The 23488-nt window shown below is 36.0% G+C and overlaps 1 protein-coding gene across 1 annotated transcript in view; it reads left to right on the forward strand.

The window, feature by feature from the left end:
• Positions 1–20604, forward strand: part of PRKAR2B (protein kinase cAMP-dependent type II regulatory subunit beta) — a 103585-nt gene extending 82981 nt beyond the window's left edge. The window contains exons 5-11 of the mRNA XM_017546927.2: positions 4117–4223; positions 6477–6630; positions 10923–11024; positions 12627–12701; positions 16143–16208; positions 16346–16484; positions 18530–20604. Of these exons, the coding sequence (XP_017402416.1) occupies positions 4117–4223; positions 6477–6630; positions 10923–11024; positions 12627–12701; positions 16143–16208; positions 16346–16484; positions 18530–18663 (777 nt within the window). The 3' untranslated portion in view covers positions 18664–20604. The remainder of the gene's footprint in view (positions 1–4116; positions 4224–6476; positions 6631–10922; positions 11025–12626; positions 12702–16142; positions 16209–16345; positions 16485–18529) is intronic.
• Positions 20605–23488: the final 2884 nt, after the last annotated feature.

Here is a 23488-nt window from a genome sequence, read left to right on the forward strand (position 1 = left end):
ACAGCTGATAAAGGACTGTTATCCAAAATATACAAAGAACTCAACAAAAGTGAACAATCAGATTAAAAAATGGACAAAAGATGTTGATAGACACCTCACTGAAGAAGATATACAAATGGTACATAAGCACGTGAAAAGATGTTCCACATCACATGTCATCAGGGAAATGCAACATAAAACAACAGTGAGGTACTACTACACATCTATTAGAATGGTCAACATTCAGAATACTGACAACACCAAATGCTGGTGAAGATGGATGGTACAAGAACTCATTGGTGGTGAGAATGTAAAATGGTACAGCCACTTTAGAAGATTGTTTGGTGGTGTCTCTTACAACTAAACATACTCTTATACTATACTCTCCAGCAGTCATGCTCCTTGGTATTTACCCAAAGGAGTTGAAAACTTAGGTCCACACAGAAACCTGTACACAGATATTTGTAGCAGCTTTATTCAAAATTGCCAAAACTTGGAAGCAACCAAGATGTTGTTCAGTATGTGAATGGATAAATAAACTATGGTACATCTAGACAGTGGACAAAATGAGTGATCTAGTTATGAAAAGGCATGGAAGAACCTTAAATGCATAGTACTAAGTGAAAGAAGCCAACATGGAAAGGCTATGTACTACATGATTCCAACTATTTAACCTTTTGGAAAAGACAGAATTCTTTGCAAGGCAGCCCTTGTCACTGCCAGACAGCTCTCATTCCTAGGCAGGTCTTTATATTGTGCTAATTGTGCTAACCTCCATGAAACTTCTACCCAACAGTCCCAGAACTAGAACTACTAGTTCTAGAACTGTTAGATGTCGTGGCCTAGTAGAACTACTGATGGCCTCTAGAGCTACTGATGTCATGGTGTGAATAGAAGATAGCTGGTATGTTCTCATATTGGACTTCTTTTCTGTCACCGAAATGCCCTGTTTCCTGGAATTCCCCCATGGGAGGTTTTCAGATTTCTTGATTACCCTTCAAGTGTTCTCTCACTGCCAGTGACTCCTTTGAAGACAGATGTCTGAAAATTCCTACGTTCTTTTTTACAGCAGAGCTTTTTGGTGAATGGATATACAACAACTTACTTATCCAGTGCCCTGTTGATAAAATATTAGTTTGTTTCCAGTCTTGTGCTATTGTGATGCAAAGAAAAATGCTGATGCATTTTATAAATATCTATATAATAACTTCCTAGAAAAGGAATTGTGAGAGGTGGAATATTATGCATATCTGAAATTTTATTAAATGTTGACAAATTGCTTTTTTAGAGTTTGTTCCATTTCACCTTCTCACCAGAAGTCTGTGTGAGAATGTCTCTTTCCCACACAGTCTCCAGCATGGTGTGAGAGTCTAACATTTGTATCTTTTTGAATCTGGCAAGTGAAAAGTGGCATCTCATTTCATTTCAATTTTAATTTGCATTTCTCTTCATTTTGAGAGAAGTCGAGCAACTTTTCATATTTTTAAGAATGCCGTTTTCTCTTCTCCAGAGGCTTTGCAGATCTTTTATCTTTAGTGCTCTAAAACTTCATCATGTCATGTTAGTATAGGGGTTTATGGTCATTGATTGTGCTGGGCACTTGAAAACCTGTGTCCTTGGGTTCTAGAAAATTCATCCTGTATTTATTTCTTCCTTTTTGTTTTTCTTTGTTACTGTCTCTGGCACTCCTTTTCATCTCTTTACTGACTTTTTTTTTTTTTTAAGGTGTTTGGTTTTAGTTTATCTTCTTACTCTTTTATTTACCTTTTAAAAAAATTGTAATAGTGGATACATGTCTTTATATATTTGTCAAACTCATAGAATATACAACACCAAGAGCAAATACTAATAGAAATTGTGGACTTTGAATGATAATGATGTCAGTGTAGATTCATCTGTGGTGGAGGATGTTTATCATGGGGGAGGCTGTGCCATGTGTAGGGGCAGAGGCTATGTGGAGTATATCTGTACTTTCTACTTAATGTTCCTATAAACTTAAAATTGCCCTGAAAAAGTCTATTTTGTTTATTTATTTATTTTTTGAGGCAGAGCCTCACTGTGTTGTCCAGGCTGGAGTGCAGTGGCGCAGTCACGGCTCACTACAGCCTCAACCTCCCAGACTCAAGCAATCCTCTCACCTCGGCCCCCCGAGTAGCTGAGACTACAGGTGTATGCCACCATGCCCAGCTTATTTTTGTATTTTTTGTAGAGACAGGATTTGGCCATGTGGCCTAGGCTGGTCTCAAACTCCTGGGCTGAAGCAGTCTGCCTACCTTGACCTCCCAAAGTGGTGAGATTATGGCCGTGAGCCACTGTGCCCTGCCAAAAAATCTATTTTAAAGAAAAAAAAATAATCATATTTTTAATTTCCAAGCTACCAATTTTTCTCTGATTTGCTCTTTTCCTAAATATCCTTTTTTTTTTTTTTTTTGGTCTCATGGATATAATACCATCTTAAATGTCTCTGCAAAAGCTCTCTACAGTTCCTGAAATATCTGTCTCATGTGTTGTCATTTTGCTGTTTATCTTAGTCTTGTAGGCTGCCAGGGGAGCAACATAAAGCTGATTTAGAGCTCTGAGTAAGTAGGGCAGGCCTGTCAACCAATGTACTGTTTAGCTTGAGCTGACAGGGAGCCAGCTGTTACATTGGGGAACCCCTAAGTCCTACCAAGTGAAGGTTTTTGTTCTAGGGCACTAGTGCTCACAGTATCTGTTCTAGTTCTAATTTGTTTAGTTTTCTCTCTGATCTTTTGTCTGGGAAGAGTTGGGAGTCCACATTTGGCTGCTAGGGATTCTGTATCAGTGGAGAGGGATTTTGAAGGAAAGTGTCAACTAATCTCTCTAAGACTTTAAATCAGTCCACTTGTTTTTAGCTTTGTGTCTCAGTCCCACGCTGGCAGAAACAGGTGTTACCCACTTTGGAACCTCCCAGTGCTCGGCAAGGCACGTTGGCCCCTCCACACTGCAGTCTCGCCTGCATTACCTGGGGGAACTCTCTTTGCCATGTGTAAATTACCTTCACCCTGAAACTTATCCATCAGTTGTCCCTTCCTGTACTCTATACTATTGTAGATTCTTATCTTCATATTCCTTGTAACATTCTTTATGGGGTCTCAAAAGGAAGAGAATCACATGTGATCTGTTATCCTCTTCATCCAGAATATCTTGTTTCTTCAACCTGTGTTTTCCACTTGCATTTTTTCCCTTTGAATCTATCTTCAATTCCTTAATTTATTTATAGTAGTAATTGATTTTGGCATAGGCAGTTAGCATTATACCTTTTTTATACCCATAAGGAGTAGCTTACCAAGGGCTCAGAGCTAATAAAGTAGCAGAACAGAAAACCCTCTAAGTCTTTTGACTTTTCTCTTGTACTGTATTATTTCCTCATATCCACTTATTCTGTCTTTTCAGAGTTCTTTGAATTATTTCTATATTTGTTTTGGTGAAAGATTTCTTTCATCTCTTAGTTTATTCTTGTCAGTCACACTTTGGCAGAATAAAAATTTTACATAGTTTACTTAGTTGTTGAATAGTATTTTTGATGTTTCTGACAAATCTGCCCTAGTGAGCTCAGTGGTTACAGCTTGAGCCCAACCTTAATGACAGTGAATAGTGACAGAATATTTGCCACAGCCATTTTTGGTTTTGCTTTGTTGTTTTTCTGTTTTGATTTTGGTGCTAAACCAAAAGAAGATTGGAATCAGGATCTAAATTCACCAAGTGTTTAGGTTATCTGTACAAATATTCTAGTGATGTAATAAATGGAAGCTTTAAAAAATGATATCTTTAAGAGAAATTTGAAATAATTCCTTACTAACCTAATCCTTTTTAGTTGCTAAGATTATATTTCACAAGGCATATGGTGGTTAAATTTTCATTTTAAAATGGTGATAGTTGCAAATATTCTGAAATAGACTATAATTTCTTTCATTCAAATATTAAATATGAGAGTATATAATCATCTTATTTGTATGTGGTAAGAAAGACTGTACTATGTATTTTCCTGATAATATTTAATGGTAGTTATAATAGTTCCATTTCTTTGGACTTGTTCACAGAAATATAATTATGGTTACTTAAGAAAACATGTTCTAGATAAACATAAAGAGTATATCTCATCTTTTTAAAAAATAGGAGCAGATGTCTCAAGTATTAGATGCCATGTTTGAAAAATTGGTCAAAGATGGGGAGCATGTAATTGATCAAGGTGACGATGGTGACAACTTTTATGTAATTGATAGGTAAGTTTTGCCCAACCTTACTACTAAAATTTAAAGAACCTTTTGTGTCAAATCTCAACCGCTATTATGGCAGCTGACAAGTTAATAAAGGATAGTTGTTATTGCCTCTACTCTTATTACTAAATAATAGGCACTGTAATCCTGTTGTGAATACATGCAGTGAAACCACAGTACATCATGAAAAGAGGTATAGTTTATAGAGAAACTGATGACTTTTTGGTTAGTCTAATCTGTAAACGTCAGTCATTTAATGTGGGCATCTTCATTTGCTAAATTCTAATTGAGAGATAGTATGTAATAGTATTAGTATATACTAGATTCCTATTACAATGAGAACAGCAGTATAATATAGCATCTAAAATGTTAATTCACAGTGGACCTCAATCAGTATCTCTTGCTTTCTTTTTTGAGACGGACTCTCGCTCTGTCATACAGGCTGAAAAGTGCAGTGTGCGATCTCACTCACTGCAACCTCTGTTTCCGAGGATCAAGTGGTTCTCCTGCCTCAGCCTCCCAAGTAGCTGGTACTACAGGCATGTGCCACCATGCCTGGCTAATTTTTTGTATTTTTAGTAGAGACAGGGTTTCACCATGTTAGCCAGGATGGTCTTGATCTCCTGACCTGGTGATCTGCCTGCCTCGGCCTCCCAAAGTGCTGGGATTACAGGCATAAGCCACTGCGCCTGGCTGGTATTTCTTTCTTAAAATGTTCTTTCTTTTATAAACTATGTAAAACATGCCCATGGTTTGAAAAATTCAAAATTGGTCAGGCATGGTGGCTCATGCCTATAATCCCAGCACTTTGGGAGGCTGAGGCAGGTGGATCACCTGAGGTCAGGAGTTCAAGACCAGCCTGGCCAATGTAGTGAAACCCCATCTCTACTAAAAACAAGAAAAAGTAGCCAGGTGTGGTGGCCAGCCCCTGTTATCCCAGCTACTTGGGAGGCTGAGGCAGGAGAATCGGTCGAAGCAGGGAAGCCAAGGTTGCAGTGAGCTAACATCGCCCCATTGCACTCCAGCCTGGCAACAAGAGTGAAACTCCAGCTCATAAATAAATAAATAAAATTCAAATATTTCACAGGGACATAAGGTGAAAAGTAAGTCTTCCTACTTTCTAGTCAGTATAGTAAGTCGTTTGCGCATCCTTCCAAGAATTGCGTATCATTATATTTGTCTTAAAAAACTCCAGAGAGAAATTATTTAAACAAGAATGCTTGCGTTTATGTTGCAAATCTACTTTCAGGAAATTTAAGTTGTACTTTACCTCATCATAGAACAGTGTGCCTTATGCAGTAGATGAGTCCTAAAATCTAACAGCAGAGCAGCCAGAGCTGAGTTCTTATTTCTTAACTTTGGTAAAAGTTCAAGGTTACAAAAGTAATATATGTTCATGTTACAAACAGGAACTCTTAAATTAGATAGCAAATGTACCTAGCATCCCTCACTATTCTTATGCTCTTAGTTAACTACAGTCAGTGGTTTGATAAATGTTTCTTCAGATGATTTTCTTTCTTTTTTTTTAAGTTTAATTTTTTTATAGAGCTGAGATCTTGCTATGTTGCCCAGGCTGGTCTTGGACTCCTGGGCTCAAGTGATCCTTCCACCTCCACCTTGAACTTCCAAATTGCTGGGATTACAGGTGTAAGCCACCACGCCCAGGCTCTTCAGATGATTTTTTTTTTTTTTTTTTTTGGTGATGGGGTTTCACTGTTGTTGCCCAGGCTGGAGTGCAATGGTGTGATGTTGGCTCACTACAACCTCCACCTCCTGGGTTCAGGTGATTCTCCTGCCTCAGTCTCCCGAGTAGCTGGGATTAATTACAGGCACCCACCACCACACCCAGCTAAGTTTTTGTATTTTTAGTAGAGACAGAGTTTCACCATGTTGGTCAGGCTGGTCTCAAACTCCTAACCTCAGGTGATCCACCTGTCTTGGCCTCCCAAAGTGCTGTGTACAGGCATAATGCCCGGCCTCTTCAGATGGTTTTTAGTATGCATGTACTATTTGGTTGTCATCTTTAGTTATAGTTTTATTTTTTGTTACAATAATTTTTTATCATTTATTCCCATTTTCCCTAGCAGGCACATGATCTGGAACAGATGGCACAGATTGATTCCCCTTTATTATTTGTCTCGGAGGGGACAGACAGGCTGGAAATAAGATTTTATTTCACAGGGCTCTTTTCTGAAATAATGTTTTATTTTAATTATCTTTTTTACTTGAATTCACCTCTAATCTACATATGTCCAACAGAGGCACATTTGACATTTATGTGAAATGTGATGGTGTTGGAAGATGTGTTGGTAACTATGATAATCGTGGGAGTTTCGGCGAACTGGCCTTAATGTACAATACACCCAGAGCAGCTACTATCACTGCTACCTCTCCTGGTGCTCTGTGGGGTTTGGTGAGTAAAATGTTTGTTTATCCTGAATGTTATGATTTGTAGCAAATGCTCTGACAGTTGTTACAAATTGCCACATGTGGTATTTTAATTTAAAGATCATCAGTCATCAGGTAATTTATTAAGCAGCCACTGACTGCTGAACTGGCACGAAGTCTGCACTAAGTCAGAGCCTCAGGTTATTGCCCCCACTCCTCCAGTCCAGCCCGGAGCTTGGGACCTGGTGGCTCTGGAAAGACACTCAGATGCAGAATGCTTCTGTCTTACCCACTCTTAGAAAATAACCAGCCATACAAACACAGCCTTCAGTGCTTTTTCTCAGATGGCTTTCTGAGGTAGGTATTTTCATCTCATAAATTGGTGGCTCCCAGAGTGTGGTCCCCTGAACATTGACATCTGTATCACCTGGGAACTTGTTAGAAATGCCATTCTGGGGCCCCACGCACTGATTCTGACCTACTGCATCAGAAATTCGGAGTTTGAGAAACCAATATAAAAGGATGCTCTTGGTGCTATAAATTGATGGGTAACAGCTCTGCATTTAAAAGCAGATGTGTAGAGAAAACATGCTTGGTGGACGTTCTCATGTGGCCCCACATCAGAATGAGGTATTTTTTAAAAAGTCCCCTTGCCTATACCCCACCACAGGCAAATTTATCAGAATCTTCAGCACTGGGACCTGCGCATTAGTATTTTTAAATATATTTCTTAATGTGGTATTCTTGTAAGACCTAAAAGCTGGTTTGAAGATGTATTTGGGCAAGGGGAGAGGGTAGGGAGAGATTATTTTCACATATGATAGGATGCAATTGTTAGGCACTACTAAAGCTGATCCTGGAAGATTGTATTTAAGGTAGTGATTCTCAAACTTTAGTGTGCTTACAAATCACCTGGGAATGCAGTTAAAATGCACATTCTGATTCTGTGGTTCTGGGGTGAGGCCCGTGATTTTTGCATTTTTCATCAGCTCCCAGGAGATGGCAGTACTGCCTGATGTCAGGCCAAACTTCAAACAGCCTCAAGTTAGGGAAATGTTTATAATATATGTATTTTCTTTTAAAATTGTTGAAAATAGCCCACCCACTAGTTTGGACAAGGATTTATTGGGTTATTTCTCTCATATCCTTTTGTGGAAAGAGTAGTTGAAGTAAATATGAAGTTTGTTAGCCTCATTTCCAAGGCCTACTGTATGTAGCATTACAGAAGTCACACATTATTTAGTCACAGTTCAGCATTTGTCTCTGAAGTTGATTCAGCTGATAAAAATATCTCTTGATCAAAGAGACAAGACATTTTACATTTCTTTTAATTAGAACCAGTTATTATATACTTATTTAAAAATGTGATGAGTCACTTTTTTAAGGTTTAGAAGAAAAACTGAATTGTTTCAGGTAGAAGGAAACTAACTTATCATCTGAAGTGTTTTAAAAGAACTGTCAATGATTTGAATATTCAAAGCCAGCAAAGAAAAACTCGAAACCAAAGCACACCTTGACCCACAGAAGTGTTTGTTTCTCTGTCAATAGAATGGTGGGATAAATATAGCATCTGCCATGACTTGTCTCACAAAGGAAGTTTACTTTTTAAATGTAGTCATTCCAATGGAGTTGCCATTCAGGTTCAGACTGTCAGATTGTCACACAGTGAGGAACATGCCTCCTTGCACGTCTTCAGAATAAGATCAACTATTTCGTAGGTTGGCCTCTTTGAATATTGATAATTTTTAGCACTTGTAGAAACCTTAACTGGGTATAAAAGACACAGAATTTCCTAGTGCATGTAATACATAAGTTCCCAAGAAGGATTAAGCATTTTCAGAGATTTTTAGTAGTCTACACATGTTATTATATTTTATAAAAGTGGACAGTTTGCGATAGTCATATTGACATAGCTTTCTAAAAATTTTAGAATAATTAACATAATTATTTAGTATTTCAAACCTGCTTTTTAAGGGTAACTTGCTTAACTATAACTCCTTCTCAGGGAGAGTCAAGTAGAAAAGAAGTTTTTCTTTTAAGATTAACAGACTGGAGCTCTGCCATATTAATGCAGGTGTAAAGATAAGCAAAGCCCAAGAGAAAAGTCCATTGCAGAGTAGCCTCACTCTGTAAATAGTATTTGGTTACCGTTAGCCTTAGGGCTTACATGATCTTCCTGACTGTACTGATGATTTAGAAAGGTGATGGTCGAAATGGCTTCAGGATGAAAGTGTTTGAAGTGCTGGACTTTATATGTCACAGTGGGTGTGAAGAGATAGGTTACTAATGGAAAATTCTTTCTGAGAGCTATAACTGATTATGGTTATTTTCTAAACCATCAAGCTACTTTGAGTCTTACCTGTTTTGCAGTAAACTCTGTCCGTAAAATGATGTTATACCTGATTTCCAAACCTGATTATATATCAGAATCACTTCAGGAGCTTTTATGAAATACAGATTATTGAGCCCTATATTCAGAGATCTTGAGTCCTTAAAGTCTGGTGTCTTAGAAGTCTTTTTTAATACTATAGCTGATTCTGATGCAGAGCCAGGCTTGGAAATAAGTTCAATATTTGTGTTAATTATCTTGTAAAATTTCTTTAAAAAAAAGTATTAGGAGTAAAACAAGTCAAAATTACAGCTAATATCAATACCAAATTGGGAAACAAGATGTTTAATTTCCTGGTGTCTTAGTCCTTTTGGGCTGCTTAGTCCTTTTGGACAAACTCTTATAGAACAGGTGGCTTAAGCAACAAACATTTATTTTTCATGGTCTGGACACCGGGAAGTCCAAGATCAAGGCACCAGAAGATTTGGTGTATGGAGAGGGCTTCTTTTCCGTTTAACAGATAGTGTCTTCTGCTTCTGTTCTTCCGTGGTGGAAGGGGCGAGGAAGCTTACTGGGATTTCTTTTATAAGGACATTAATCCCATTCATGAAGGCTCCACCACCATGACCTAACCATCTCCCAAAGGCTCCACCACCTAAAACTGTCTTGGACGATTAGGATTTCAACAGAGGGATTTTAGAGTGAAAGAAACATTCAGTTTCAGTCCATCACACCTAGAGATTTTCATCTATGTTGGCGTTTTTCTCCATCGCACTAGTTCATTAGATTCAGTCTTAATATGTTGACATAAGAAAGAATGAATAAGACCTAGTGTTTGGTAGCACAATAGGGTGACTATAGTCAATAATAAAATTGTATGTTTTAAAATAAATGTAATTGTATTGTTTATAACTCAAAGGATAGATGATTAAGGGGATGGATACCCCATTCTCTATGTGTACTTAGTTCACATTGCATGCCTGTATCAAAACATCTCATGTACCTCATAAATATATATACCTACTATGTACTCACAAAAATTAAAGTAAAAAATATATTAAAATGTTGGTATAGTAATTTATTAATTAAATGATATATCCCAATTTTTACTTTATTAAAATGGTATAATTGTTTATTAATGAATGCCAACCTAACATAATTATTGAGACTTTTATTAAGGAATTAAAATATTGTTTTATGATAAATTATTCAGAATAAAATTTTTAGGGAAATAATTTTTTGAGCTGTATCCTTAAAATTTTTACTAGTTCCTCAACTGAGTTCTGCATCTTTGAGGGCATGTAGTATAAACATAAATAGGAACATTTTAGACTGTGAACATGGGAATCACTGGAATTAGATCTTATTCGAAATTAGATCTTACTCGAAAATGAAGTTGTGGTTTCTCTGTGACTTCACATTAAAAAAAATTTTTTTTTCATGGGTACATAATATGTGTATGTATTTATAGGAGGGTACACAAGCTATTTTGATAACAGCATACAATGCATAATGATCACATCAGGGTAAATGGAGTACCCAGCACTTTAAGCATTATGATTTATTTGGGTATACATCCACATTTTCAAAAAGAAAATTTTGACATAATGTGGATATGAAAAAGAACATAGTGTATGTAACACAGAGTAAAAGAGCACAGTGCTAGTATGTATATATTTTTAACATGCTGTGACAGCGCCTCCTTGTGGGCATAGTCCAACATGTTGGTCAGATTTTTGTTGTATATAAAAGTAAAACAGATGCTTCCTTTAAAAAAAAAAAAAAAAAACTATTTTATATGGTTCTGTATTATATTTCGTGCTTGAGGAATAAAAATATGAAATGAGTTGCGTTGAAAGTATAACGATGTTAATCTATTTCAGAATCTTCCATCATTGTTTCTTTTGGGAATAAAATGAAACTATATGTACTTTTTCCCACATAAAATTTACCTTTTAAATGTCTTTTATTTGATATTCTGCCTGTAGGACAGGGTAACCTTCAGGAGAATAATTGTGAAAAACAATGCCAAAAAGAGAAAAATGTATGAAAGCTTTATTGAGTCACTGCCATTCCTTAAATCTTTGGAGGTAAGTATATTTTAATGCTTTTTTTTAAATTTTGCTTTAAGTGTCTGTTTTTCTAGGAATATTTATTTCTATAGAAAAGTTGCTTTGAATAAAAAAAAACTATCTGTGTTTTTATTTGAAAAGATTAAATGGTAGTGCTAGTTTTTACAACTCAAGTGTTCCTTCTGCTATTTGTGATTGCATTTGTTTTGTTATTTGAAAGTGGCTCATGCCTGTAATCCCACCACCTCGGGAGGCTGAGGTGGGTAGATCGCCTGAGGTCAGGAGTTCAAGACCAGCCTGACCAACATGGCAAAAACCCACCTCTACTAAAAATACAAAAAATTAGCTGGGTGTGGTGGCGGGTACCTATAATCCTAGCCACTCAGGTGGCTGAGGCAGGAGAATCAATTCAACCTGGGAGGTGAAGGTTGTAGCAAGCAGAGATCACACCAGCCTCGATGACAGTGCGAGACTTGTCTCATACCGCCCGCACCCCAAAAAACAAAAAGCCCTGGTTGTGGCATTGCTCTGTTTAAGACCCTCCTCACATAGCCTCTAAGGCTCTGCACAATCTGCCCCATTCCCCCACCCATTTTCCCCAACCTCATTTCTTATTTCTCCGCACTCATCATTTCACTGTGGACATATCAGCTTCTTTCGACTCCTCAAACACACCTGTCCCACACCCACCTCAGGGTCTTCACACTTGCTGTCTGTCTGGAATGTCTTCCTACACAGCCACAGGGCTTCTTCATTTCTTAGCCTAAATGTCTTCTCAATGAGACCAGCTCTTAGGATTTTAATCTTTGAAGATAGAGATTTATTTTTCACACTTCATCATTAAATTAAATGTTTTTCTATTTCACTGTCATATTTTAAATATTTTGAGGGTAATTAAAGATGGGCATATATATGTACCCACAACATCTTATAAAATGGCAAGTGTCAAAATAGCGGTGCTTCTCTTTTCTAATGTCTTTGTTGGATTATGAGCTTAACCCTGGTAGAAATTTTGTGCACATCACTGTGCATGGTAGGCAGCTGATCTTTTCCAGCAGCATATTTCTTTAAATAAAATTAGGTCAGGTATTGGAAATCCAGTGCTTTCAGAGCTAGGCAGGTAACACAGAGAAGACCAAGCCAGGAAAGGACTTTGGCAGATTGGAGAACATGTATTTCATTAAAGAAACAGCTGCTGTTCCACCATAGTTGTATTGTTATCATGTGGAAATATGCGCTATGTGATGCTGATTTTTCAAGAGAAGCTGGAGATTCAGTTTTTATGAAAAATATTTTTTTAAATGCTGGCTGTTAATTAATATAACAAACATATATACAGGCTATACACTGCTCGATTTATTTGGCCTATGGGCTACCAGTTGTTTTTTTTTGTTTTGTTTTTGCTTTTTGTATTTTTAGTAGAGATGGGGTTTCTCCATGTTGGTCAGGCTGGTCTTGAACTCCCAACCTCAGGTGACCCACCCACCTCGGCCTCCCAAAGTGCTGGGATTACAGGCGTGAGCCACTGCGCCCAGCCAGGCTACCAGTTTTTAACTTCTAAAATAGCTAAGCTTACCCAGTTAATTTGTTTCTATTTAATATTGTCTCTCTTCTTTGTAGGTTTCTGAACGCCTGAAAGTAGTAGATGTGATAGGCACCAAAGTATACAACGATGGAGAACAAATCATTGCTCAGGTATGATATTTTGAAATGTAATTCAGTTTAGGGTTGTATTCCAAAAGGTTTGTACGGTTGTAAATCTTGATAAACTTTTCATGTTTCTAAAATTAGTATGCAGTGATGGGTTAAATAAATATTACTTCTACCAAATGACCTGTTAAAAATGGTTTAATTTATAGTTATGCTATTGAATATTTTTGTTTATATAATTAACTCCTAATGAGTATGTATTAAACCATCAAATGGTTTTCTGCATCATTGTAGTCATTTATAAGAGGGGAAAACAGGTGAATGTTCCATTATATTATGAGGACCCCAAAAGTACACTGGAAAACTCTATAGAGTTTTGCATGATGAGTTTTATGATGAAACATCCTGAGGATGCCCGTTAATAAAATTCACCAAGAAGGGAACATACTACACCATATACTGTATTGGCTTCCAAGCACTACATGTGGGTCAACATGTTATTTAACCCTAATACTTTTCTAAGATCCCAGCTGGAACCGATATTAGATACCTGGATTAGAGTAGGGCTACCAAAAGTAGAATTTGTGAAGACAGTTGAAGGTAACAGGTAAAGTATGCAGATGATAGCACTTTGTTTCCTAGTTATATTTTGGAAGCATTGAGCAGATGATTAAAATGGATTTTTAATAGATTCTGTAATTTTTGTATCATAGCCTCACACTGTTTTGTGCCCTTTATCTGAAATACAGTCTCTTCCTTTATCTGGGAAACAACATTCAAGGTCTTTGAGCTTCAGAAAAAGATCATTGTTTTAGAAGGCAAATAAATAAGTAAATCTGTCAATCAACCCTCCTTTCCCACTGCTGTGTGTGTGTGTGTGTGTGTGTGTGTGTGTGTGTGTGTGTGTGTATTAGAGGAGTCAGGGATTGGGAAGAAGTGTAGTCATATACAGTTAAAGTTCTTCTATATAAATTGGTAAATAACAAAACAGAGCACCTTTTAAATGACTTTTTAAAGGTTTTATTTTGAAATAATTATAGATTCACAGGAAGTTGCAAAAATAGTTCTGAGAGGTCCTGTGTACTCTTCACCCAGTTTCTCCTATACATCTTGCATCACTATTAATAACAATATCAAAACTAGGAAAATGACATTGGCATAATTCACAGACTGTATTCAGTTTTCACCAGTTTTACATACAGTTAGGGCATGCTTTAAAAATAGTTAAAAAATTACTCAGCAGTTAATAGATCTATTATGATTCAAAACACTTGAAAATGTAACATGAAGCTTTTATGAAAACCTGTTATAAAAATAAGGGAAAAGGAGATATGCTATACTTGGGTTTATCAAGTATACTTTTACATAGTCATTGTCTTTTAAGCATTTATAAATATACATATCTGTACAATATTCTAAACATCTAAATTCAACATTTATTTTTGTGATAGATGCTAAATTTCTTGAATTTGTATTAAAGAATTTTGCAATAGTTTAAGTTTCTCCAGAATCACTTTGAGAAGCTTAGTAAAGTCAGGGTCTGTATTATCTTCCATATTGTATTGTTTAATGCAGACTGCATCTTTGGAGATCAAGGCAGAGTTCATTAAGAAACAAAAACAAGAAAGAAGCAGGTATATGGTTAGAAATAGCAACACTTCTCTTTTAGAAGTCCTTCCAAATCCTTGAAATGCAACGTCAATAGGCTAGCATGTCAGAGTTTGGTCCTCAGTTGTCTGTAGTGAAAATGTCAAGGCCCACATCTGCTGCTTCCGGCCCCATCTGGGTGCTTTCTGCTCTTTGCAAGTTGATGGGTTATCTTGGGTCACCATGCCAATGCTTGTGATGTTAGGAGGACACAGGGTAGACGTCTTGGCACTTCCTCAGGAGCACAAGATCTGTAGGCATATTTCTGCCAACTAAGGGAACGCTGGCGGTATACACAGCAGTGTTGCCATTTCCAAATATGTACGCTGTTATCTAGGCTGAAATTTGGGTGAAATTCTTACCCCAGTGTTATTTGTCACATTTTCTTGTTTTTTAGCAGAAATACAGTGGTAGAGAATATATTATTTCTAGGCCAGGTGCAGTGGCTTACGCCTGTAATCCCAACACTTTGGGAGGCTGAGGCAGGTGGATCACATTTAGGTCAGGAGTTCGAGACTAGCCTGGCCAACATGGTGAAATCCGTCTCTAATAAAAATTCAAAACAACAACAAAAAATACTGGTTCTAGATCCCTGAGGAATCGCCACACTGTCCTCCACAATGGTTGACCAGTCTGCATTCCCACCAACAGTGCAAAAGCATTCCTGTTTCTTCATAGCCTCGCCAACATCTACTATTGTTTGACTTTTTAATAATTGCCATTCTGACTAGCATGGTATAGTATCTCATTATGGTTTTGATTTGCATTTCTTTAATGATCAGTGATGATGAGCTTTTTTTCATATGTTTTTTTGGCCACAAAAATGTCTTATTTTGGGAAGTGCCTGTTCAAAACTTTTGCTCACTTTTTGATGGCAGAAATACCATTTGACCCAGAAATCCCATTACGGGGTATATACCCAAAGGAATATAAATCATTCTGCTATAAAGACATATGCACATGTATGTTTATTGCAGCACTATTTACAATAGCAAAGACATGGAACCAACCCAAATGCCTATCAATGGTAGACTGGATAAAGAAAGTGTGGTACATATACACCATGGAATACTAGGCAGCTCTGAAAAAGAATGAGATCATGTCCTTTGCAGGGAGGTGGGTGAAGCTGGCAGGCATCATTCTTAGCAAACTAACACACGAATAGAAAACCAACACCACTTGTTCTCACTTATAATTGGGAGTTGAACAATGAGAACACATGGACACAGGGAGGGGAACAGCACACACTGGGGTCTGTCGAAGGGTCGGGGGCAAGGGGAGGGATAGCATTAGGACAAACACCTAATGCATGCAGGGCTTAAAACCTAGATGACAGGTTGATAGGTACAGTAAACCGCCATGGCACATGTATACCTATGTAACAAACCTGCATGTTCTGCACATGTGTCCTGGAACTTAAAGTAAAATTTTTTAAAAAGGAAAAAAATTAGCCAGGCATGGTGGCACACACATGTAATCCCAGTTACTTGGGAGGCTGAGGTGGGAGAGTCACTTGAATCCAGCAGGTGGAGGCTATAGTGAGCCAAGATTACACTGCTGCACTCCAGCCTGAGTGACAGAGCAAGGCCCCGTCTTGAAAACAAACAAACAAAAGAATGTATTATTTCAAATAATTTTACAAACAAAATCATTACTATATAATTGTCCATCAAAACCTCTCAATTTAGAAACTGAGATGGCCTGTTCCCACTGGATATACTTTTCAGGTGAATATCTGTACATTGGGATTGGATCAGTTTTAGGGATATTAAAGGTAACAAGATTGTTGTCAAATTCATTTGCATTTTCACCTTCTATTTTTGTTATTTATTCTGATAGGGAGATTCGGCTGATTCTTTTTTCATTGTAGAATCTGGAGAAGTGAAAATAACTATGAAAAGAAAGGTAAGCATTCTAAGTCCTCAAAACCCACATACTGTTAGCAAGGAACACAACAGATTTACTTTTTGATGTTTAGACTTAAGGTTAATTTTATTTTTCAGAAGTTGAGGAAAAGCTCATCTTTTTAATTGCCTTGTCAGGGTAAATCAGAAGTGGAAGAGAATGATGCAGTAGAAATTGCTCGATGCTCGCGAGGACAGTACTTCGGAGAGCTTGCCCTGGTAACTAACAAACCTCGAGCAGCTTCTGCGCACGCCATTGGGACTGTCAAATGTTTAGGTAGGGTTTGCAGCGACGGGGCGCTTCTCCTGGTTGAACTCATGTCTGCGTTTTATGTATTTATGTTGAATGGATTATTTTATTGGGTTCATAACTTTTGTGGTCCCCACAAAAGGTAACAAGATTAGGATTCATTGCTTTATAAAAATTAATTTGTGGAAGCCGTTTTTTCTTTGTAATTTTTAGATACAGATATAGTTTGCTCTTTTGTGTATGTATGAAATAACATCTCATATTAGTCATTAGAATTCCAAGTACCACGTTTTACATGGAATCTCTCAAATAAGCAACCTATGCTGCGTTCCTCAAAAGAGAAGGCTAAGGTACTGTTTTTGTAAAGTCCATTATTAAGATGTAAGGGGAATGCTGGGATATTGTGAGAATCCTTACTCATTAGAGTACTGGGACACAAAAGTGCAGGTTTGTCAAAGCACAAATGTTCTTTGCTGTTCAGCCGTTATTACTATTTTATAAGAGTTATTACTATTTTACAAGAGTAGCTTGGCAGAAATGCCGTCTTCAGCTGCAGACATCTATATATATCTTATATCTGAGATTTTCTATCTGAGAAATCACTTACTTTAATAAGAAAATATAGTTGAGGAGGTGGCAATATGGATGGTATTTTAAGAAAATCGATTCCATAGTAATTATCTCTCCATGCTTTTTATCCATAATTCAATAGAATAAACTTAGCTTTAATGTTTTTAAGATTTGCAAGGATCATTAGAATTCTTAAAGAAGTCATTCTTTAAAAGGGTTTAGATAGTATAATATTAATCATGTGTTACATTTGGACGGAAGAGAATACAATTAGAAACTGACAGGTACTCCCCTAAGTAGAGCTACTAGAAAGAGTAAAGGTGAGGTGAGTGAAATTCTGTTAATGTTTTTCAATATTAGATTATTATATTCACATTAAAGAAAACCTGAGAAATACAGACAATGTAGGAAAAACTAAGAATCCCTCACACCACCGCCACCCAGTGACTTCTACCATTACAGTTCCTTCTTGTCTTTTTTATTTGTGTGGGCTTAGTTGTGAAACAGTTTTCCAAACAACTTTTAAAGTTCATTCTAGCTTAGGAATGTTCCTGTTTTATTACACCAAATTTTAAAATTCTTTTAAGGTAAATATTATACATGATAAATTAGTTATTCCTCACTGGTAAACACTTGGAAAGTTTTGGCTCCAACTTTTTGGTGGGGATCGATTTTTTTGTGCATAGAAGGCTTTTCTGTATATAGGAGTTTTCCTTAGAAATGGTTTTCAGGAGTGGGTTTTTAAAAAATTAACTTTTTACATACATTGCCAGATTACTTTTATTTGTACTAATTTACATGCTACTAGTAGCACCAGAACGCCCATTCACCCTATTCTTGTAAACATTGCCTTTTCTACCTTTGCAAATTTGAAAGGCAAAGAAGATATGTTTTAATTTGTATTTTTATGGAGAGAGTATGACCATATTTTCTATCTGTATATTATAAATTTAGTTTTAAAATCCAGGAAATAGGCAAGCAAAGTGATTTATAGCATGTACTTACAGAAGTAAACAAAAGCATTATGTCAGCTGCCACTTTTGGGTTGCACAGACAATAGTATGGGAGTAAAAATTACAAAAGGTAATACTTGGCCTGCACAATATGGCATTTAAACCCTGAGAAGGGAACACAAAATAGAAAACACTCCTGTGCCACCTTTGAGAAGTTCACATTGCTAAGGTGGAGACAGCACATTTATTTTTAAAAATTCTAAGGTCTTCCCATGATAGTCCTTCATTCTTTTCTCAGCTTGGACCACACCAACTTATCATTGCTCATCATACTGCTGAGGGACTGGAGAGTGCGGCCCAAGAGTGTGGCCCTGGCTGCTTCCTTTTTCAAGTGGAACATTTTTATCTTTATGCTTTTTCTTGTATTTTATGGTATTTACCTAAAATATCATTGTATTATTGATATGTATGGAATGGATATCATAAATTACTTAGAAATTCTGTAGATTTGCAAAGAATGTTTTTTAAAAGATTCTTCTCTTTTCTTAGCCATGGATGTGCAAGCATTTGAAAGGCTTTTGGGACCTTGCATGGAAATTATGAAAAGGAACATCACCACCTATGAAGAACAATTAGTTGCCTTGTTTGGAACAAACATGGATATTGTTGAACCCACTGCATGAAGCAAAAGTATGGAGCAGGAAGACCTGTAGTGACAAAATTACACAGTAGTGGTTAGTCCACTGAGAATGTGTTTGTGTAGATGCCAAGCATTTTCTGTGATTTCAGGTTTTTTCCTTTTTTTACATTTACAATGTATCAATAAACAGTAGGGATTTAATAGTCAGTAGGCTTTAACATCACTTTCTAAAGAGTAGTTCAGAAAAAAATCAACATACTGATAAAATGACTTTGTACTCCATAAAATTATGACCGAAAGGTTTATTAAAATGATTGTAATATATAGAAAGTATCTGTGTTTAAGAAGATAATTAAAGGATGTTATCATAGGCTATATGTGTTTTACTTATTCAGACTGATATCATATTAGTGACTATCCCCATGTAAGAGGGCACTTGGCAGTTAAAGATGCTACACAGCATGGCATCACATTTTTTTTTTTATAACTCATACATAGTAAAATTTTAATCATTTTTGTTTTACAGTTTTCTAGCTTGATAAGTTATGTGCTGGCCTTGGCCTATTGGTGAAGTGGTATAAAACATCATATGCAATTTTAAAACTTTTTATATTTTTGCAATAAAGTACATTTTGACTTCTTTGGCATAATGTCAGTAACCTACATATTCCAGTGGTTTTATGGATAGGCAATTTAGTCATTATGATAATAAGGAAAACAGTCTTTTAGATGAGAGATCATTAATGCATTTTTCACTCATCAAGCACATTTCTGCTTCCTTTTTATTTTACAGTTCTCTATATCCTATATCTTTAAAAATTTGATCTTGACATTAAATGTCACAAAGTTTTTTAAAAAGTGATTTAAACTTAAGATCTGACTTTTTTTTGTATTCTCTACTCTAAGATCTTATATTTTAAAAAACTCTCCTATACCAAAAATAATTTGGGATCCTTATCAGCATGCCCACACTTGATTTCTTTGTTCTTTACTAGGCCTACATAATACAGTCCTTTGCAGACAGGCATCTGTTCCCTTGGGTTTCTTTGCTTTCTTAGGATGGTTGCCAGCCCACAATCTCATTGATCAGCAGCCAATGCAGTTTGTTTTTTGTTTTTTTAATTCTTAAAAACATCCCCCTAGGGTGACAGAAATAAATTTTTATGAGTATAATCCTATATAAAGACAAAATGAATTTCTCCCCATACCACATACACCATTAGGCCTTGCCATTGCTTTAAAGTAGACTCATAGTTGAAATTAGTGCAGAATGAACTCAGATGTATTAGATTTTCATTGTTCGTTGATATGCTTAGTATGCTGCCACATAAGATGAATTTAATTATATTCAACCAAAGCAATATACTCTTACATGATTTCTAGGCCCCATGACCCATTGTCTAGAGACATTAATTCCAACCAGTTGTTTGCTTTTAAATGAGCGATTTCATTTTGGGAAACAGGTTTCAAATGAATATATATACATGGGTAAAATTATTCTGTGCTAGTGTAGTCTTACTAGAGAATGTTTATGGTCCCATTTGTATATGAAAATGTGGTTAGAATGTTAATTGGATAATGTATATATAAGAAGTTAATAAAGTATGTAAAGTATAACTTCAGCCACATTTTAGAACACTGTTTAACATTTTTGGAAAACCTTCTTGTAGGAAAAGAGAGCTCTCTACATGAAGATGACTTGTTTTATATTTCAGATTTTATTTTAAAAGCCGTGTCTGTTAAACAAGAAAAAACACAAAAGAACCCCAGATTCCTAGTTCATCATTCTGTATTCTTACTCACTTTTTCAAGTTATCTATTTTGTTGCATAAACTAATTGTTGACTATTCATGGAACAGCAAACGCCTGTTTAATAAAGAACTTTGACCAAGGGTATAAATGCCATTTACGTTATTTTCAGTATTGTTGGTTATATTTAAATTTTCCTTATAATAAAGCACACTTTTATAATAAAACACATGAATGATTGTTTTTCATACTTTTTTTACTTGTTTCTTTAAAGTTTTCTGACTTGCATAATGCATTGAAAAGCATGATAGAAATGTGGCATGTGGAAGCTAACCCCCAGGCCATAACACAGAAAGTATGGTTCTGTATGGCAATAGGTTTTTGACATTTTTAGCTATTGGTCATGTGTGGGAGAAATAATTGTGGTGTACTGTAGATTTATTTGGCCATTTAGAATAACCAAATAAATCTGGCTAAGTAGGAATTTATGTGTAAAATTATGTAATTAAAACAGCTCAAGTTTGATTTGTGGATGTCATTATTTAATTACTAATCAACAGTCCTTACTGTGTGAGAATTCTTTATTGACCTTTCATTCATTCAAGGATGGAGCCTCCTCTGCCTCATGTGTGGCTAAGGAAAGGGGTGAGGACTTTTTCCCCAAGAATGATGGTGCTTTCCCTTGTTTTAAATAAAGGAGTGTGTGTGTGTTGTGTATTTTCTGCATATCCATATGAACTAGAACTTAGTGCAGGTATTTTAACATATATATTACCTGTGACACAACTTAGGTGAATATATGTGTGTTACCATTAGGACTAGTATTATAAAGTCCGATTAAATGCCATTTACAATGCTTAAAAATTCTTCAAGTGATACGGAATGAAGCAAGGGACTTTGGATTTTATTGAAACGTGTAAGATTTAAAAACACCCTGTGTTCTTTTCCTTTCCAAAGCATCTTTAAAGATACTGATAGATTTTTTCCTTTCTCAAAAAATGTTGTAACAAGGATTAGATGACCTTTGGCATTCTTAAGGAAAATTAATGTGTAGGCCTAGAGAGGTAAGTAATACATCTGGATTAAGCCAGAGCTTTGTTAAGTTGCTGAAGAAAGGATTCTTAAAAAAAAAAAAAAAGTTACTACCTAAGAGAATTAGAGTTACAAGGAATGCTGACTTTTAAAATTAAAAGTAGTGTTTGGTCAGTTTGATGCCAAATATCAGAAAGAATTTTGACAAAAAGGAAGAATTGGAATGAGTTGAGACAAACTTACCTGTTCTAGAATACTTTTAAAGGCAACAAAACTGGTTGAACAATAGACTATAGAGTTGTTCATCTTCACAGGTATAAAAAAAACCTTTAAAAGTATAATGAATTATGGAAATTCAAGCAGTAAAGTATACCAGTTATTTGCAGAAGACTTTTGTACCAAACAAGTCTTCTGTACTATGAGAGCTTAAATCAGTTCAATTTGTATACCTAAGGACAATCAATGACTTCACGAAAGTCATCTACTTTGTGAGTCGACGGCAGAACTCAATGGAAAATTGAGATGGATTGGTTCCTCATCCAACTCATGGCCTCATATATTTTTCCAAATAATGTTAATGAGCCTGGTATATAAATTGCTATATAGTTTCCATTGCAGAGGGTAAGATTATTTTAAGAGGAAAACTTTGATTTGACCAACAGATCTGGGTCTTTCTTTACCTCTATATGCCCTAAATTTATAAATCTAAAATTGCCTAGAAAATCCTGAAGAAGTATGTATCACTTATATATGGGAAGAAGTGCTGATATATGATAGGGAGGTAATGTCTACACCATAAAAATGAATGCTACCTGCCAAAGAGGTGGTTTTCTCAGATTTTGATGTAATCATAGTCTGGATCTGGTCATTTTTCCAAATACAAAAAATGCTACAAAATGTACATACATTAAATTCATGTTTTGTCAGCACCAAACTGATTCATTATAGCATATACATGCATTTTTTACTGTCACTGGAAAACAGAAAATGGCCTTGTTTACAGGCACAAGGGAAAGTTTTCTGTGGGTCTTAACTGCAACAACCCAGACATGAAACCCTAAATATTTCTATTTAACTTGGAAAAAAAAGTTTACAGAGTAGGCTCTCGAGTGAGTTTATGAACAGGGAAATATGACCAGTTAAAATCTTAGATAAAGTTGCTATTGATGACTGGTTTTCCATCTTGATCCTACTTGGAAACCTTCCTAGATCTGCTCAGGAATAATAAACTCTGCATCCCTGTAACTTCACTACCTCTCTTAGGCCAAGGGCTGACATTTAATCCAAGTGTAGTTCCTTTACATAATGACTATATTCTTGAAGTATATACAAATGACATTTTTTAAAAGCCGAGTAATATTTTCAGAAAGGTGCACACTATAAAGACATCTTTGGTAAGTCTATTTTCTCATAATTGCTCTTTAAAGCAGAACTTAAAATACCCTCAACATTTTTATCACTTATATGCTGTATAACTTGAAGGAGTGAAAGTGTTAATTAAGACAGGCTGGTGCAAAGTAATTGCGAGTTTTGCCCTTTTTTTTTTTAATGGTAAAAATCACAAATTACTTTTGCACCAATCCAATACTTCGCTTGCCTTTGAGTGACTGGCACAGTGAGGGAAACAAAAACAATTAATAGTGCTTGTCATATAAACATAGCTGGAAGATGAGATATGTTCTCAAATAATAACAATGACGGCATAGAAGCAGTGACAGTGAAAGCACATGTAAGTTATTTAACAAAGTCAAATATTCAGACCAGCATACTATATATAGCGCTACAATATGCTGTATATGAGAAAAGTCATGCTGCATGTTTTCCCCCAACTTTTCATTGTTCCCCAGGCATGTATTTTTTTTTTTTTGCTTGCTTATTATGGACCAGACCAAAAAAAATGCATGAGATGGTGACCGATAAGGAAGAAGAGAATGTAAATGCGGAGGGGGGGACGAATGTAAGCACCAGTTTAACACAGTGTGATAAAAGTGATGTACTCGTCCTACAATTTTAACTGCTCTTTATTCGACTTAATTGTTCTTAAAATGAGGTACTTTTTGCTAGCAACTAAACATAGAGAAGGGCCT

This window comes from Cebus imitator, unplaced genomic scaffold (assembly GCF_001604975.1).
Source record: "Cebus imitator isolate Cc_AM_T3 unplaced genomic scaffold, Cebus_imitator-1.0 Scaffold192, whole genome shotgun sequence".
Taxonomy (NCBI): domain Eukaryota; kingdom Metazoa; phylum Chordata; class Mammalia; order Primates; family Cebidae; genus Cebus; species Cebus imitator.